The sequence below is a fragment of the Emydura macquarii genome, unplaced genomic scaffold, assembly GCF_026122565.2.
Source record: "Emydura macquarii macquarii isolate MOO-44397 ecotype Brisbane River unplaced genomic scaffold, CSIRO-AGI_Emac_v2 contig_1483, whole genome shotgun sequence".
In the NCBI taxonomy this organism is placed as follows: Eukaryota; Metazoa; Chordata; order Testudines; family Chelidae; genus Emydura; species Emydura macquarii.
In genome coordinates this window covers 22,492,858-22,511,706 of record NW_027131620.1, presented here as the reverse complement: position 1 = coordinate 22,511,706, position 18,849 = coordinate 22,492,858, and the positions used below count along the sequence as shown (strand labels likewise).

At 50.4% G+C, this 18,849-nt stretch overlaps 1 protein-coding gene and 1 long non-coding RNA gene across 3 annotated transcripts in view; one reads left to right on the top strand and one right to left on the bottom strand.

Moving 5' to 3' along the window:
- Positions 1–6,512, bottom strand: part of LOC137157197 (uncharacterized) — a 43,403-nt gene extending 36,891 nt beyond the window's left edge. Inside the window, exons 1-3 of the long non-coding RNA XR_010921030.1 lie at positions 6,191–6,512; positions 5,465–5,538; positions 4,074–4,180 (exon numbers count right to left, since the gene is read on the bottom strand). This is a non-coding gene — a long non-coding RNA (uncharacterized lncRNA). The remainder of the gene's footprint in view (positions 1–4,073; positions 4,181–5,464; positions 5,539–6,190) is intronic.
- Positions 1,117–14,222, top strand: TGIF2 (TGFB induced factor homeobox 2). 2 transcript variants are annotated; one of them, XM_067554446.1, is made up of 3 exons: positions 1,117–1,264; positions 4,098–4,336; positions 9,924–14,222. In XM_067554446.1, the coding sequence occupies exons 1-3, from the start codon at positions 1,246–1,248 to the stop codon at positions 10,503–10,505; spliced, it is 840 nt and encodes a 279-aa protein (XP_067410547.1). In that variant the 5' UTR covers positions 1,117–1,245; the 3' UTR covers positions 10,506–14,222. The 2 variants fall into 2 exon arrangements, with proteins under 2 accessions (XP_067410547.1, XP_067410546.1); XM_067554445.1 differs by lacking the exon at positions 1,117–1,264 and adding an exon at positions 1,957–2,139.
- The last annotated feature ends 4,627 nt before the right edge of the window (positions 14,223–18,849 follow it).

Here is an 18,849-nt window from a genome sequence, read left to right as displayed (position 1 = left end):
CTCAATTAAAGAAAAGAAAAAGGTCTGCTTATATATATAACTATATATATTTTTTTTTTTTTTTACTCAACTTTTCTGCAAGATTCTGACCCTGAATTTGTTGTTGCGAAGTTAGGCCTTGCGCCTAAAACAAGGCAAATGGCTGCTCCACCCAGCTCCCCAGTGACAGCCAGAGGGCTACATGCATTCCATTGCAGGACTGGGCCTTCATAGGCCTAGAGATGAAGGCAGCTGTCTGATGCAGTTTTTGCTGCTGTCAGTTTCTCCTGCTTTAAATGTCTCAGTGCTATGCATATGCTTAATTTAAGCATAAGGGTGATGGTATTAAAGTCAGTGGGATTCCACTGGGGCTTAAAATTAAGCACGCGCACTAGTGTTCCCTGAATCAAGGCCTAAAGGAGACTGCATTCTCCCAACTGAGAAGTGTAACTGGGAGGAAAATCTGAGCTGAGAAGTTTGCTGCAGGCTTTGGGAAGAAATGTTTGCCATTAAAAAGCAACCCTATATATACAGCTTGAAAATCACCCCAAATGCGCATAAATTAAGCACCACAAACACAGGGTAAGCATCATTGTGACACTGTGAGAGGCTCCTCTGTAGTGGGCTGAAATGCGTTCTCTTCTGTGAAGTTAATCTGGATTCACCCTGCCCAGCCAGCTAAGCTAACAACCAGACCGCAGGCCCTTACATTGCGCTTCTGCAGGATCCTAAGGAATAACGCTGCTCTGCAGCTCAGAGGCGCTGGCCAACGTGACTCGGGCGTGGAAGCAGCTACACGAGTGGGAGTGGGGGCTCCTCTGGAGGCTGCTGCACATCCTCCCAGAGACAGAGGAGGAGGAGGCGGATTTTCTGCACTGTGCCACCCCAGCCGCATGTCAGGTCTCCGGGGCGAGGAGAGGGGGAGTCTGTTGCTGCCCCACTGTGCGCCCAGGTGCTGGAGTGGAAGCAGCAGCCCGGGGAAGGGGGGATCTGACGTCAAGCCCCAGGGGTGGTTGCCAGCCGGAGCTGTCAGACAGCGAGCCAGGTATTAAAGACACAGCCACCAACAGTCCCCCCCGCCCCGCACCGACTCCCTTCCAGCCCAGCCCCCTCCGCTCCGGCCGCCCGCTGGCTGCTCACACAAAGGGACGGACGGGGGCAGCTCTCCCTCTCCTCCCCACGCCAGGAGCGACCGTCCGCCGCGCGGGCTCCCCTCCCGCCCGCAGCTGGAGCGGACCAGGGAGCAGAGCCCGGCCGGGCGGGGACATGAAACCGAGCAGGAAAAGTAAGTCCGGGGGCTGCGTGTCTGCGGGCAAACTTTGTGCCTGGCCTGGCGAAGCGTGGCTCGTTGCAATGCCCAGCGGGCTCCCTCCCACCTACTGCTGGGGGAGGGCAGTCAGCGCCCCCCCCCCCGTCTCCTCGTGGTGTGGAGGAAGCCGCCAAACTCTGCAGAAACTCCTGCATCGTTTCGGAAAGAAAAGGCACCAGGGGGAGGGGAGGGAAAAATACCTTCCAAGCACTGAACTATGGAGAGAGGCGGGCGGGCGGGGGTGGGGGGATCTTTTGTTTGATCGCACTTATTGCAACATTTCAGGGGAGGACCAGGCACCAAACCCGCCCGCACGCCTCTCCCTGCCGTGCTTTGCCCCCCGAATGAATGATCTTTTTGCCCAGCCCCCCGCCCCCGCCTCCCGGGGGGAAAAAATTCCCAGGAAATGTTTTCCTCTGCTGATTTTTCATCCCCCCTCTGGATCCCCCAAATCTTACCCCCCCACACACCCCCGCTGAACTCAGCAATCCGTGTTTGCGGGGAATTTGTGTTGTTTGATGAGCTTGTAAAGTGACAGCTGGGGGGGGGGGGGGAGGCTGGCGGAGGGGGTGGGGGTGGTGGAGGGGGGGGGGGAACCGCGCAAGTTCCTGTTTCTTTTGGAACAAAGAGAACTCTGTCTAGGCATCTGTCACTCCGGGAAAGAGACAGAGAAACTTTCTCTGTGTGTCTCTGCCTCGCCCCGCGAGCTCTGCTCCCCTCTGGGCGTGATTTTTTTTTTGTTTGGGGGGGGGGGATCCCCTTTTTACACCTTGGGAGGGGTGCAGCTGGACCCGGCGGAGACCCTCCCTATGCCATGGAAGGGCCGAGGAGCAAGAGAAGGAGGTCTGGGGGTAAGCTCGCCGATGTAACAGGCAGCAAACATGGAGTCCCAGTTTGTTTTGTGTGTGAGGGGCAGGGATTTAAAGAACGGGGGAATTTCCCCCCCTTTGCACCGGGACTTCATTCGCAACTTTGCAAACTATCCAGGGCCCTCCCCACTCCCAGATCCGGGGGTTCATTTCTAAACCCACGTTTTTTGGGGGAGAAGGGGGGGTTGATTTTGCTTTGGCTGTTGGGGTTTTGTTTTTGGTCTCTTGCGAAGAGGGGGAACTTTTCTTGGGACACGTGACTTCTCCTTTTTGTGCCTGTGTGTCTCCTTTGAATCCAAGCGGAGTGAAGAAGAAGTTTCCTTTGTTGGGGGTGTGATGATTATTGGGCATTTGAAATGTCTCGCTGCTGCTGGTGGGCAGGGGACCGGGAGCTGCGTTTACACCAGTTAGCGTCCAGCTGAACTGCCTCCCTTTGTGCTGGGGAGGAGAAGGCTAGAAGCGGATCACGTTGAACTTTTGGAAACCTGGCTTTGCAGCGGAGTGTTTGGAGTTTTGAAGGGGGGGGGGGTTAAGTCAAATCAACGTGTTTTAAATCTGCTGATGCTATTACACCCTCCTCCCACGCGTGTTCCCCCCCCCCCTCGGGCTGGATCGCACTTCCCGTGGGCAGCTGCTGGCGGGGGCAGCTCAGGGCCAAGGGGAAACCGGTTCGGCAGAAGCTCCTCCATCCCTGGGACTGGAGCAACACAGCAGAGAGGGCCTCTCACGTAGCCAGCAGCTCCCCGGGCCACTCAGTGCTGCATGCAGGGGCCGGACAGGGATCCATTTGCTTTTTTAACTAGGGAGACAGCCTTGCCATTTTCTCCTCTCCTTGAAGGGAGCTTGCATTTCAATAGACTGGGATCTGCTTTGTGTGCGTGCTGGCGAGCAGATACAAGTGCTGCTTTTTTTTTTTTTTGGAGTGCCATCTTCAGACAAACTCTGCCACATGGCTGAGAAGGGTAATGAACTGTAGGAACTAACCAACCTTCGGCGAATTTGATTTTTGTCCCTTGAGTTGTTGGGGGGGGTTTTGTATGGGTTAATGAAGATGCCTGCATCTGCCTGGGCCAGGGGGGAGGAAGAGAAGCAAATGATCTTGGAGACTTTCTTTGGAAAGCATACCAAGGAATAACTTTGAGAGCTCTCTCAGACATGTATTCCTGCACAAAATTAACACGCTCAGGGTGTGACAATGCGCTTCTGTAGATGCTTGGCAGGATAGAGACAGGCAGGGTTTTAGATTTATACTCAAAATATACTGTCCATCATCTGCACGCTCAAAGGGAATGTCTAACTGCTGTCACAACTTTGAATTCTAAGGATGACTAACATGAGTTTGGTGCATTCCTTGGAGTCTGGGCGGTCATACTGCATGGTTGGCTTTGTATCGTTTGCTCAAAGAAGTGGCCAGTGCTGGGCCCTGATCCTGGAAAAGTTTACACATGCTTAACTTTGCACAGGGAGTTTTCCCAGGGCAGTGAACTATTAGACACACACTTAGCTTTAAGCCTGTGAAATCTGCAGGATCGGGGTCTTGGGGGCTAAAGTTAGGCATCTAAACAAATGGTCGGTTGCTCAGAGGCACTGAGCACCCTGCAGCTTCTGTTTTTCAAATTTTGGCCTACACAGAGGATTTGTTATAAAGGTGAACAGATTACCAAAAGGTGTGTGGGGCGGGGGGAAGAATAAAATGAGGCAGTAAGCCCCTCTGAGGATGGGCTGGAGCTGCAGGGTTTTTGAGTTGCTGTTTGGGGTCTGCACGAGACTAGGATGAAATCATTCATCTTGATATCTGAGCTGCTCCTGGGATTGGGACTCCCTGCCCAAAGCAGCCCCTCAACTGAACTGGTGTTTGTTAATTTAGCCCCTTTGCACCAGGCTGGTCCCAAAAGGGAATGCCGTGTAACCTGTACCTTGTTTTGTTTTCACTCCGCTAGGCTTTAACCAGGAGCGGTCTGCAGGCAGCTGCACCATGTCAGATAGTGACCTCGGAGAAGATGACGGGACAGCCTCTCTGGACCTGTTGCAGTCGAACAAGAGGAAAAGAAGAGGGAATCTCCCGAAGGAATCGGTGAAGATCCTCCGAGACTGGCTCTATGAGCACAGGTTCAATGCATACCCATCCGAGCAAGAGAAACTCAGCCTGTCTGGACAGACCAGCCTCTCTGTGTTGCAGGTGAGAATGTGACGCCTCTTGACCTTTCACATCCCCCCAGGAGGATGTATTTCTAGTGATTTGAAGGTTGATTTGGACACTCGTGAGATGTCCCGACTGTGCAGATCAGCAGGGTCTCGGTGGTGAAGTCTCTGGGTCACTGTTGGGGCAGAGGCTGAGCTGGCTGCGGCTCCTGTATCCCAGGCCCGGAGAGGCTAGTCCATACTGCAGCCAGGGGTGGCGGGGAGGGCACCTGCCTCCTTAGCTGTGCTGCAGGATGAGCACCAGACTACAGGACATTCTGACACATGAAGATGCCAATCTCCCATCTCATTATTCTGGGGAATGCCCCTCCCTTCAAATGGTAGGGTCCTAGTTGTACCCCTCCCTGTAGAGCTGACACTTGGGTACGTTTGCAGCATGTTGTGCAGAGTATCCTCTTGACCCAGCAGCAGTTATACTGCTAGGTTCCCCCTCTCCACCCCTCCAATGTGCTGCACTGGGGAGGGTGCTCCAGACACTGTAAAAACTAAACAGGAGTGACATCATCTACAAACTCAGAAATGTCAGGGCACGAGCTCTGTAGGCTTCCTCTGTGCATCTGGGTGGCCAGCCTCATCTTACCACAAACTATGCTGCCCCCTCTGCTGGGGTCATGTTCTTTGGGGGCTCTATATATTTGGGATGAGTGCTAGGGCCACCCACGTCTATGCATAAGTGCAACAGAGCCGCACAAGGACTTGTTTTTCTATAGCTACTCTCCACACACAGATTCCAAAGCATTTAAAAACTATCATTATGTTGTTGGGATTCTTTTATCTGCCACTGAAATGCAGCCACCTCTGAGGTAGAATGTGGCATCTGTCTAACAGGGGAACAATGTCACATAATGGAGTAGCACAAGGAGAGAAGAAACGAAAGGGTGGTGATGAGTTTTTATTTCTTGTACGGTGGACAGGGTGCAAGTCCCCCCAGCAAGAATCTGGTCAGGGTGCTGCTGCCTTCAGCATCCTAACTCTAGTGAAAAGTGCTGCAGATCTTTAGTGACAGCAAGTGATAATTAACCTTGATTTTTGTATGCCATTCTAAAGCTGGCAAGTCCTTGGAGCCATTGTACTGGTGCTGGCTTAGAGGGAAAGTGCCACTTACCAAATAGCTGTCACTCCTGTAGTGCTCTGGTTTTCCTTTGGTGGTTCCCAGCCGCTTGCCAATCCAGCCTGACCCTGCGGAAGTGGGAGAGCAGAAGCCAAGATTATGCTGTGCTCTGTCTTGCTGCTGTTCCTATAAAGACTCCGCTAATATTATTGATTTGTTGTCTGTCTCCTTATAACTCGCTGGAGAACTGAATCTAGAAGTTCAAGGTTCTCAAGTCTTAAAGGTGATTAACTATTTTATTATTTTTAATTAAAAGGCTGATGGACCAGATTTTTCAAATAAGCCAGGTACCACAGTTATCACCTAATTTCAGGGCACAGTCACACGACTGGACATCCAAATTGCCTAGCTCTACCTAGAGATGTGCACAGTGACCCGCTCAGCACAAACCCTTGTGATAATTGTGTGTGCCGCTTCTGTACACACTTGGACAATCTGGCCATGTATTTTGTTACAGCTGACTGACACCCCCCCCCAGCAGCAAGGCAGACATGCACTCAGCATGTGACTTTCTTTCAACTTGTCTTTCCTTTTCTGTTGGGAACCCTGAAACTGCTCCAGTGATGCTAGAGAGCCGTGGAGCTGGTGCAGGGATGCTTGGGCCAGTGACTATTCATTATCTGGTGAAGACAAAGCTGATAAGTTTGGGATGTAGGAATAACACCACCAAGGATATCATATAGTACATAAGTGCCCCAAAGCAGTGCTGTGTGTACTGACCAGTTGTCACTTCCATTGACCTTCTTCCCCCATTTCGGTGGCAGTGGGGAGCTCTGAGGTAGACCCGCTGTCAAATCAGGCTGTGATGGCTGTGACTCAAGGTGTAGGGAGGATCTGGAGCAAGCCGCTATCTTTGCATTACAGAGAAAACTCAATGCACTGAGCCCTGAATGCATTCCATAGGCAGCACTGGAGGTTCATACTTGATGTTTCCATTTGAACCTCTGCCAGTTGCCTAGGTTCTTAGAGTCTCTTAAAAATCAGGGTTAAGTCCCCATCGCCACCCAATCCAGTACACGTGATTATATATATATTTTTTCCCTACCATGTCTCCAAGCGAGCAGGGGCCAGAGGCTGGCAGACAAGGAGTGTCAGAGCAGCAGTGCTCCGTCTCCAGGGAAACCAGGAAGCCATGTATCTCTTCACTTTTTGCAGAGTAGATAAGACTGTTGTGCCTGATCCCAGGAAACCTGCAATTCAACAAAAGCTTTGTTGCCTGCGAGTTTAAAATTGACTTAACGCCCTCCATGGCCTCCTTCCTTACTCCCCTCCCCAAAAAAACAACAATCCAAAAGGCCTTCTCTGTACAAGCGTTTGCACACACACCCACGCGCTGTGATTACCAACCTCCTGCCTCTCTCTGTGCTGCAGGGGTGAATAGCGAAAGAACTGGTGCTAGGGAAAACACTTGCCTTGCTTTAAAAGAAGCTGGGAGTTACCTTTAAAGAGGCATGGGGAGGTTAGGGTTGAAGTGTTTTGTCTAATCCAAGTCGTGTTACGTGGTGTGAATCCAGGCACACAACAGCCTTGTGCTAGTCCAGCAAACAGAGTGCAGCTGACCAGAAACTGAACATAACCACTCTAATTGCCTTGTTAGGGGGCCAGGACCTCAGCTGGGGTAAATTCACACTGATTTAGAAAGATGATGTGGATTTACATCAGCTGAGGATCTGGCCCTAATTTGTTACCTGCAAATATCCTGGTAAAACAGAGAGAAAACTCACCTCTCTAGTTGCGCTGTCCACACAAAGTGAAATGCATGAAGGAAAACAAACAACATGAATGGTACAAAGTCCAATGGATTTTTAAAGGCTTTTTCTGTTAAATAGTCTACACCGTTGCTTATAGCTATTAAGAAGGGTGGGTGTTAAATTATTAAATCCTGCTGTTGCTGAAATCAGTGACACATCTGACTTCACTGGAAGCATAGGAGGGGGCCTATGATTTTTCTGACAGTGCCCCTTTAAGAAAATCAAACTAGAATCTAGACTGATTATGTCTGATCTTTGAAGCCTGCCACCTGCAGAACTTAGAGAGATCTCATGCAGCTGGCAAGTTCAGGGCCATGCATGGTATGACACAGTGACTTTTGGGAGGGTGTCAGATGCAAAATATTGTCTGACCAGCCACAAAAAGCTACTAGGATCTTGATAGTGATCCAAGTTGCAGTAACTTTTGTCCTCCAGGGGACTATTTTACACAGCTGTTGATTTGGAAGAGATCAGTCACTGTGTCTGCTTCCTACTCTTCTAATTGCTTTCTATGAAGAACACGGTGATTTTAATCTGTCTTTTTATTGTTTTACATCTTGATATACATTGGAGAGCAAACTGAATGAATGGCAGCTGCCTTTCCAAGGGGCTTCCAAACCTCTGCCCACCGAGCCCGGCTCACTTAGTGTCCATATTTTTGAAGGCTCCTTTGAGAGTTTGACCATAATTCTGCTAGTTGGCAAAATAAATGGTAATATGTTAGTACCATTTTCATAATGCACTGCAGTATTAATAGTATATCAGGGACAGAAAGGGCTATAGTTTGGTAAAAAATTGGAAATCCTAAATAGCAAACAAATCTTTACTACTTCTCCTTAGGCATAGAGTTGCTGTGCACCGTTAACAACCTCTGCAGTTCATCCCAGAGGTGGCTGTATTTCAGTGGTGTGTGAAATATTCTTACATATATACATTTTGAAAAGTGTTCTGGGCTGAAAGGCACTGTGTAGACAGGCTTGAATTGCATTTTTATTTTTATGGATAATATCAGTTTGCTTTTAAGAACTCATCTATTTAAATCTTCTCAACTATGGGAAATATGGGGGGGTATCAGACAATAATGATTTTTAACATATTGAGATGGAGATTGAAAAAGGTAAAGCTTTAAACAAATTGTCAACATCACATTAGCAGAAGAGTCTTGGATCATGATTGCCCTAGCAGCAGTCGTGGGTGAGTGTCTCTTCCATGCCTGAGTGTTGCTGACCTGCATCCAGGCGTGCAAGAATGTAAACTAATCTGCCTGTGTTTGTTTAGCAAAGCCCTTGTATTACATGAAGGAAATCTGTCTCCAGATCAGGGATCTGTGGGCCCATTGAGCTAGAGTGAGGCTATGTCTACACTTCCACCATGTGGGCAAAACTTACATTGCTCAGGGGTGTGAAAAAAAAAAACGAAAAAAACTCTCATGAGCGACATAAGTTTTGCTGGCATAAATGCTCATGTGCTCGGCGCTATGTTGGTGGGAGACGCTCTCCTGCTGACACAGCTGCCGCCGCTCATTTATGTAGTTTTATTATGTTGACGGGAGAGCGCTCTGCCATTGGCATAGCACAGCTACACAAGCGGCCTTACAGCGGCCCAGTCATATCGGTACAGCTCTGCCGCTCTAAGCTTACTAGTGTAGACATGGCCTCAGTCTTACTGCAGAAGTTGGCCCTGTACAAACGCTGCGTCCTCTACTTCCACTCCGTCCTCCTGATGAGATCTGGCACAAGGGAAAGCATGTTAGGAACCTTGGAAGAATCCTTTTGAGCTTTGCCCTGGATTGGCTGGGCAGCGTGTCAGAGTAGGAGACGTGTTCAGGTGATGAGGGAGCAGCTGGTCTTTTGGGCCTTGCTTCCTCTCCCCCCCTTGCTTATTTTGAAGAGGGACATGAAGGAAAACCTGTGCATTCTGATTACTGCAGTCGTGTCTGTGTCTCAGTCACTACCTTCCCCATCCATTAGTCTGGCTCTACCAGCATGGTTCAATTGACCTTGTTCTTATAGGTTCCTGAATGACTTGGCTTGGCTTAGGGCCCATTGGCATCCATTGATGGCAAAAGCTCTCATTGACTTTTGGAGGAGGACTGGACCCCTCAGCCTCTGCCCACACTGGGCTCAGAGCCTTGTTAGCTGCAGCCTGCACCAGGGTTTTCAGCAGGGCCCTAGCTTTGTCTGAGGCAGGGATGCAGGTGTTAGAACCGTGTCCTAAGTTGCTGCAGTAGCATTACTGAAGGGGGTTAGGCTGCAGCACGGCCTGTGTGAGTCAGAGTGTGATGCGGTCCTTGGAAAAACCCTAATTCCCTGCCTGCGAGGCAGCAGGGTAACAGCATGAAGCGGCACTGCCTCCCTTCGGCCAGGCCAGCTCCGCAAGGCACCGGCCCAGGTCCCAAAGTGGGCTGTGCTGGCCAGGAGACAGCTGAATCTGTAGCTCCCCTGCTTAGACCTGCCCAGGCCAGCAGCAATTCGAAGGGAAGGAGGGTGGATGGCAGCGATGCAGCCTGTCCTCCTACGGGCCAGAGGCAGCCACACCCCCTGTCATGGCCAAGGACTCTGCTGTTCTTTCTCCTCCCTCAGGGAGGTGCTCTTGACGCCAAGGGCCTGCTGTGCCGTCCGCCTGGCTCTGCAGTGCCTTGGCCTCTCTCCCGCAGGGCTGCCCGGGCAACCGATCTGACTGTGCTGTGTTTGCCTCCCCAGATCTGTAACTGGTTCATCAACGCTCGCCGGCGGCTCCTCCCCGACATGCTGCGCAAGGACGGCAAGGACCCCAACCAGTTCACCATCTCTCGCCGAGGGGGCAAGACCGCAGATGTGGCCCTGCCCCGTGGGGCCTCCCCAGGCTCTGGGGTGCTGGTGCCCACCGCTATGGCTGCTGCCACCCCCCCCAAGGTGCTGTCCGTGTCTGTCTGCCCGCAGGTGATCTGCCACCCCACCCAGCCCCTGCCCAGTGGGCTGACGGTGGTGAGCACCCGTGGGGCGGAGCAGGAGAAGCAGCCCCCCTTCCCACGGATGGAGCCGGACCCCCACCCCAAGCCTCAGCTGAGCACAAGCAGCACCATGGCGCTGCTGGCCAGGACGCATGCAGCCAGCCCCACCAACGGACTCTTCAACACCCCGCCCCCCACGCCACCCGAGCTCTTCGGAGAGGACTTCAGCAGCTTCCAGCTGCTGGTGGAAGTGGCGCTGCAGAAGGCGGCTGAGCTGGAATCGCAGCGGTTGAATGGGCAGCTGCCCCCGTTATTGCACACAGAGCCCCAGGCCGCCCCAGTCTCCAAGTAACCTGCCCTGTGTCGGTTCCAGCGGGGTCCACCCACCCTTCTACCATCTAGGGTCTGTCTGGTTTGGCCTTTGCCAGCCCATGGGTTTGGGGTTTTGTCCCCCTATTTTATTTTTTTTCCTCTGCAGTGAAGATCCTCATCCCAGATGTTAAGCTGAGATATGGCCTTCTCCCACTGGGAGAGGAGCCTGACCACATTCAGATCTACACAAGCCAGCGCCTCAACAATAGCACCTTCATCTGGGGGGGCACGTTATTCTTTTCAGGGTCACCGCGCTCGGAAGCTGTCAAGCACCCCCCCACCTTGGATTCCACCCTGGATATCTTACCTCATGCTGGGGAGATCGCCTCTGGCGAGAGGTGCCCAAAGGAGGTAGACCTGACTCCTTGGCCGATGTGGAGAGAGAGCTTTATAGTTGGCTGTCTCTACTGCTAAGACTTGTACAGACTCTGTAGAACCTGCTGACTTTATGGGAAAGAAACAAATGAAGAGTCCAGCCAAAACTACATCTGAAGGGGGAGAGAAACCTTCAGGGTTTTGAACACTCCAGCAAGAAAAGACTTTCCCCTGAACTTCTCTGGGCTGTCTCTTTGTTTCTGCCTTGTATATATTTTGTGAATGGAGGGTTTTGCCTCAGAGCCTTGCGTGGCGCTGGAGAGCCAGTGGAAGGGCAAAGATCAAACTAACTGAAAACCTTAAATCTGTGGCTTTTTTTTTTTTTTTTTTCCATGGAAAGAAACGAAACCCCCTAAAGTTATTATTGCCAGTAAAATCTCCGAGGTGCTGTTCAACAATTTTATATGCTGAAAACATTTCCTGATTGTGACTTTTTTATGCCTTTTGGTAAACATACATTTCCACCGTTTCCCTCTTTCTGTTGAGTTCCTGCTGAAGACGTGCACATTATGTCATGGACTGGAGGGAGGAGTGTACTGATGTCCTGGGACGATACAAACCAAGAACAGACGAAAGGGCATTTCAGTGGGGTGGGGGGAGTGGGGTTGGAGACGAATCTGACTGTGAAATCATTTGTACTTTTCATTGGTTTGTTTTATTTTTTAATTCCCTCTTTTGTTGGAAAGAGGGTGTCTGTGTGGGCATGGACTGCCTGCTTGTTCTCTTGCAGTTGTGACATTTGCAGCCTGCATAAGGCATTTCCTGGAAAGCAGAGTCTTGTTTAAGCTAGTGATGTGCTAACAACAAACTGCCTATAGACATGCTCGTTGGACTCTTCAAACCCTTGCTTTCATCATGCTGAATGTAGTTCCTGCCACGCTGATGGAGCAATGGTGACCTCTCGTGGCCAGCTGGCTTATTGTGCAGAGCAGGGTCTCGTGCGCTTTGAGCCTGCAGTCTCTCTGTGGCCACAATAACACAAGCAAAACAAAAAACCTGCATCACCCTGTGAATAGTTGAAGTTGCCAAGAGGGTAGGGGGTTGGGGGTGGTGATGGGTTGGGCTACAAACTGCACATGCTGCAGTTACGAATCCAAATAGCTGTCCCGTTACAGGCCATGCATCTTTCATAACTCCTGGACCTTGGGCCCAGAGCGTGTGGAAAGGGGAACCATGGGTGTTGAATGAATAGCCCCATGTTTAATATTGCTGTTTCACTGTACATGGAAGTTAAATAGCAATATATACATACCTATATATCTATCTTGTGAAACACTAATCCTAGGTTGTTAGCCTAATAATTATGTTGCATGAATAGTGATATTAATGTCGTGTCACCTGGCATTCATAGCTGATGCTGATGGGAACTTGTGGGCAGTGGAAGGGGAGCAGTGCACTGGGGAATTTGGGGGAAGGGGAAAGTGGTGGCTTATCAGGGAATTTCCCCCCCCTCCTTTTTAAATAACCTTTTGCTTGGAACAAAAGGGAGCCATGAGGAGGAGCTAAAGCCAATGCAACTTGTAGCAGTTGGGAAAAATCCCTTCCCATCTCCCATAGGTGTGGCCAGAAATCACTCTTCCTGTTGCCCTGCACTGTGGGTGATCCTTAGTACCAGTGCACAGTGGGTATAAGATGGTCCCAGTCTGGTGTGATTGTGTTACACCTACAGTGTGCTGGTACAAAGGACCACGTGGTGCAGGGCAGGAGGAGCACCCTGGCACTGTCCTGACAGATGCCTTTCCCAGGGGAGATAATGCTGCTGCTCCATTAAAATGCTGCCTGTGTGTTTTCTCTGCAGTGCAACAGGCAGTGGCCTGGAAACACCCTATCCCTGGGTTTATAGTCGGAGTGGTGTTCCCTGCATATCTGTGTGTTTGGAGAGGAAGGGGCCACTGTGATCAATTTAATTTTTTCAGTCATCCCCTCACAGCCCCATCAGTTTCTGGACAGAAGATGCAAACCTTGCTTTGCTCGCTACCTCCAGCCCATCCTAGAAGGGACAGACCCAAATATTGGCTTCTTGGAGGGTATAGAGTTCCCACCTCCTTGGTTTTGTTTCTCCAGAACTGGGGGAGGGATGTGTGAGAGAGAGAAAGAGAAATCCTGGGACTGGGCTGAGCAGAGTGGGAGCTGGTGTATATAACAGAGAGGGGGGAAAGAACTGCAATTCCCACAACGCACTGCTCCATCCGGCATGGGCTCTACACTGCTGTATCCTGTTTGGCATTTTGATGGCGAAGCCCCTCAGGGTTGGACATGGATGGCAGGGGAGAGTGAGGCAACAAAGGGGCGGGGAGAATCTGTTGGATGAAATTTATGGAGCAAAAAACTACTGTAAATAACTTCTGGTTTTTTTTTTGTTTTGTTTTTTTGCCAAATAAAGATTGTTTGTTTTTTTTAAAAACACAGAAGCATAGGGTGCTAGCTGCTTATTAACCCTGATTCCTAAGTACTGGAGCTAGGGGGCAGCCAGGCAAGCCACAACCTCGTGCTGAACTGCTGCAACTTGAACAAACAGGATTCAGTATTAAAATGCAGCTCAGAGCTGAAAAGTGAGCCAGTAAAATGGGCGTCAGTCCATATTATCCTCCCTCTTCCTTATTAAATATCCAGAGTTCCCAGTCTAACTGCCAGGCCTGCATGCTGCTCCTGGGAGCTGAGAGGCACCCTGTCTTCTTTCCTGGCCTCATTGCCGTAGTGGGACAGGGTCTGGTAGGGGGATAGTTTTGCTCTTGGTGAGCCTGGTAGAACCCTGTTGCCTTCATTGCTGAAGGAATTGTAGTGAGTAGGGCACTCGCCTGTGGCTGTGTTGGCTCTGCTAGTGAAAGCCGGCAGGCCCCAGACGCTCCTGGCAGCTGAGGGTAAGATGGTTCTATTGTATGTCAGATTGGCTGTCTGCCCTGGCTCTGAATGGCACTTGAAGCTGGGGGGTGGCGGCACCAGGAAAAGTGCCTAAAACAAGCTGAACTAGTGAGTCACTGTGATATCATTGTCCAACTTCCTGTGACCCCCAGCTGCAGAGGGAGGCCCCCCACGGTGCAACCACAGCAGCCTACCAGGTCCCAGCCCCAGAGCTCCTGGGGCAGAGAGGAGACATAGGCAGCTGCTCTCCCCTTCTGCTATGCAATAGTCCCACACCCCCTCTTGCCTTAGAATGCTGCCCCTTGCTGTCCCCTGGCAGGATGGGGAAGCAGGGCCAGCAGTGCTGCTGCTGGAAGATGCCATCTTGGGCGCTCAGGAATTGGATCTGAATGTGGCTGGGATCTAGCCCTATACCTCATGCTGGCAGAAATGCAGCACTGCCGCATCCCAGTGAGACAAATGGAAACGGCCACAATCGAGGCTGGGGGGGGGGGGGTAGGTTTCTCTTTTCTCTGCTTCCCTCTTTATGGGTGAACGAAGGGGGTGTCTCTGCTTTCAACTACCTAGAAGTGACAAAATGTCTGGGCCAGGCTCAACTGGCTTAAAACACAGCCAATTAAGGTGCGTGCTCCTCACCCGATAAGCTGCCCAGATGCTTAAAGTGGCCATGCAACTGAGCTGTCCTGCACAGTGATTCAATCTGTCTGGTTTTTAAGGGAGCTGTAAACCAGCCTGTTGTGCATATAACAGCATCCATCCTTCCGGCCTGTGCTGAGCTATCAGCAGACTATTCCCTGCGTCCTGCCCTGCCCACCTGCCCCCCGCTCCCCATGGCTCTCTTAGTTCTGGCTATTCTGGGCCCTGGCCTCATCTGGACAGAGACAAGTGCTTCCTCTGGCACCTAGTAATCAACATGTGATGGCTTTGTTTCCCTCCTGTCAGCCACAGCCTAAAGGGCCTTTCTGCACGCCTCCCCCACTCTGAAATTAACAGAGAGCAGAACTGATTCTTAGGCCTGCTCTACACTAGAGACTTCAGTTGGCCAAAGTCAGCTTTTTGCACCAAAACACTGGTGGTGCACACACTACGATCATGCTCCTGCTGACCCAGCTCCTCTGATTTTTGCGACAAAATAAAACCATGACGAGAGGCGCAGAGCTTTTTGCACCAAACATTTAGTGCCAAACGTCAGTGTAGACAACGCGGTTGGTTCTGTTGCAGTAAATGGCCTCCAGGAAGTGTCCCTCCAGGCCCATCTCGACTGCTCTGGCCCTCAGTTTTTAACTCCTCTGCCCTGCAGCCATCCACCCCCTTCCCCTTTAAAGTGCCAGGAATTGCTGAAATTCCACTTCCTGCTTGGTTGGAGTGAAGAACTCTCATAGCATCTTGCCAGATGACCAGGGTGGCTCCATGCACCAAGTGCTTGCCTACGTGGAGCAAACCAGATCTGATCAGCATTTGGCGTAGGCGACGGTGCAATCCCAGCTCTGCGCCAGCCGAAGGAACTTCAATATGTATTGTTAAAATGTCTCGTTTAATGGTGGAGAAGGGCTATGGCTGGGACACGCTGCAGTGTGGTATGAAAATCAAGGGGCTGCAGCAGGGATACCAAAAGGCTAGCGAGTCAAACCATCGCTCTGGTGCCCTGCCACTTCTATAAGGAGGTGGAAGCCATCTGCAGGGGTGACTCCCCACCTCCACTTCCAAGAGACCTGTGCTACCCTCAGGCCTGTGGAGGTATCCAAACACCAGACTCAATCCTGATGAAGTTGTGGATGAGGAGAGCGAGTTGGAGGACGATGCTGAGCCAGGGCCCAGGTCATTTGCTGACATGGAGCTCTTCCTGACTCTGAAGGGTTCAAGCCAGTGCCAGCCCACCAGCTCTGGCATGCAGGAAAGGGGAGCTTGGGTAAGTGATTTTTTTTTGAGCTGATGTTGCTCAGTTATATGAGGTAGAGCTGTCCTTTGCTTTGTTGAAGTATACAGCTAGTTGAAGGGGTAGAAATGCACAAGAGCGTTAGAAATAACTAAACAGGTTGTCCTGGGTGCGGACTGGGGAGACGGAACCCTTCATTGCCTGCTCGTTCCACCTCAATGCCGCGAGTGAGCAACGAGGGGGTTACTTTACAATTCTTTTATCCATAACAGTATGTAACTGTATACATTTCCAGCAACTCCCCATAGACCCTTATTTGGTTACATTGACACCTATAAAATGAACATTAGCAACTACATAATGAATAATTATACCCGACCCTGTTTGTGGTTTACAGGATTATTGCACAGCGTGCAGGCACATTATCTTGAAACCTACTAACATTCTTAAAATATACTGTATACAAGGGAGGGAAAGAAGCTAATGCTGTATTCTCACCAAAGACCTTGAACAGAAGGGAGAATAGTTATTTGTTAGTCTCATTCCTTGCACAAATGGCTAGGAAGGGAGGGAAAGAAGAGAGATAACAGACTCTAGGTAAAACCTCACCAAGTAACAAAAACAAGGTTTGCCTGTGCCATAAATCCATTCCCTGTAGCTTAGGCCTGATTACTTGTCCAGCTTTTAACTCTTTACTCTCGTACAAAGAGTAGCTGTGTTTCCATGTGCTTCCCATTCCCCTATTCAGCTAGGCACTGCGGTGGAAAAGTGTGTTAATGCACCTCGAGATTGCACAGGAATTCTCCAGAGAGATCTCTAGGAAATTTTCCTGGAGGTACTCCCCAATCCTCTGCTGGAGACTCCTTGGCAGAGCTGCTTTGTTTCTTCCCCCCCGTTCTAGGAATCTTTCCCAAGCCAATCGGCAATCACTTGGGCCGGGATCAAAGTGGCACACAGGTGAGCAGCATAGGGATCTAGTTTAAAGCTGTTTGCATGGAGGAAATGCACCTTAGCATCCCCTCTTACTCAGGAGTGAGATATCACCTTCTACGGCCCCCACCTGTGGAAAATGGTGGCACAATTTGAAATTTTGTCCCTATCTTACTGCATCAATATCCCAAACAACCACCCAGAATCTGTTCCCCAGCTTGAGTGCCCCCTCCCCCACGGGCACAACTCACCATGCCCTGGTTAATCGTTGAGCTGTGCGCTTGCCCGAGGACAGTGAGAAAGAGGTGTATTTTACAGTAAGGCATCAATGCTGTCATCGCACTCACAATAATGCTTCTGTTCATTGTTTGTGCTTCTACAGCTGTGCCCTAGAGAGGGGACCCCCCCCCCCATACCTGCTGAGTGCCTGTGGCTGATAAGAAAATGACCATGGAGAAGCAAAAAGGTGATGTTCTAAGAATTCTTCCAGTCCTCTGAGGTGGGGGAAAAAAAAAAGAAAAAAGGGCATGGAGACACACAGTGTCTGAAAATCAGAAAATTGATAGGCAGAAGAGGAGGGAAATTCAGAAGTAAGTGATAGCAGATCACAAGAGCATGATAAGAGCCATGGAGCAAATGGAGCTACTAAAGTATCTCATAATGCTGCAGACTGAATTCATGCATGCTCAACCCCTCCCCTTTTGCAGCCAATACAGAACAGCTTTCCATGCTCTCCCCAAACTCCGCCCACACATTCCTACCAAACTCCCGACCTGTCTTGGTACCCCCATTCAATCCACCCCTTCAGACAGCTTCCAGAACGATAGCTGGACTTACACGCAGCTGTCATAGCTCACACTGCCCCTCACTGCTTTCTTCCCTCCAGTTCAGCTGGTCGTGTGTGTTGTTAATAATTGTTATTTAATAAAGACATGCTCTGTGCAGAATAAGCAATCTTTGTCTCTTGCACATGGTGGTTGCACCTCACATTGATACCCATTACAAACTGGATAGCAGTCATAGCATGGCACAGTGCTGTTTACAAAAAGACACCTTAGTGGTGCTCGTTGTATATGGTTCTTCAAGGCCTCCTTGATTCTAATGGCCCCCTTTGTGCCCCTCTAATAGCCCTGACATCTGGTTGTTCATATTCAGCTGCAAGACGATCCTCCTCTGCGCTCCACCCAGGGGGAAAATTTTCACACTTAGCTTCACAAATATTATGGAGCCCACAGCAGGCGCCTATAACCATGGAGTATTTTCCTCATTTAAGTCTAACTAGTCATAAAAGCATCACCAGCAAGCTTTTAATCTGCCAAATGCACATTTAACGGTCATTCAGCACCTGCTCAATCTGTTATTGAAGCGCTCCTTGCTGCTATCCAGATTGCCCATATAAGGCTTCATGAGCCATGGCCGTAAGGGGTAGGCTAGGTGTCCCAGAATCACTATGGGTATTTCAACATCCCCCATTGGAATCTTTTTGTCTGGAAAGAAAGTCTCCGCTTGCGGTTTCCGGTACAGGCCAGTGTTCCTGAAGATGCGTGCGTCATGCACCTTCCCTGACCAAGTTGATGGCAGTGAAATGCCCATGGTGAGCCACAAGCACCTGCAGTACCACAGAGAAATAGCCCTTGCCCTTGATGTACTCTGTCACAAAATGGTCCAGGGCCATAATTGGGAGATGCGTGCCATCTATCACCCCACCACAGTTCCCCATCGCTGTGAAGCCATCCACTATTTCACGCACATTTCCAAGACTCACCGTTCTTCATAGCAGAATGCGATTAATGGCCCTGCATGTTTGCGATAATACAGCTTCAATTGTGAACTTTCCGACTCCAAACTGAGTAGCGACCGACTGGTAGCAGTCTGGAGTCGCCAGCTTCCACATGGCAATCATCACGTGCTTCTCCACTGAGAGAGCAGCTCTCATTCTAGTGTCCTTGCACTCCAGGGCAGGGGCAAGTGCCGCACAGAGTTCCATGAGGGTGGCTTTGCGCATTCGAATATTCTGCAGCCACTGCTCGTCAGCCCAGACCTGCATAACAATGCAGGCCCACCACTTAGTGCTTGTTTCAGGCACCCAGAAATGGTGGTGCACCGTGTGCAGATGCTCCAGGACTGCAAACAGTAATCTGGCGTTGTTTGTTTGCATGGCACACAGCAGGTCAGGTGCCTCGGATTCCAGTTGTGACTGGGAGCTCATGATATACTTCATGACCAGCCCCAACGTGTTCAGCATGCTGACAGCAACAGTGGAGCGCAGTGCAGGATCCAT

Excerpts from the sequence above, each read along its gene's own strand:
- TGIF2 (XM_067554445.1), top strand. The coding sequence starts at position 2,103 with ATGGAAGGGCCGAGGAGCAAGAGAAGGAGGTCTGGGG. Across the intron at positions 2,140-4,097 it reads CAAGAGAAGGAGGTCTGGGG|GCTTTAACCAGGAGCGGTCT; the intron begins GTAAGCTCGCCG and ends TCACTCCGCTAG. Across the intron at positions 4,337-9,923 it reads CCAGCCTCTCTGTGTTGCAG|ATCTGTAACTGGTTCATCAA; the intron begins GTGAGAATGTGA and ends TTGCCTCCCCAG.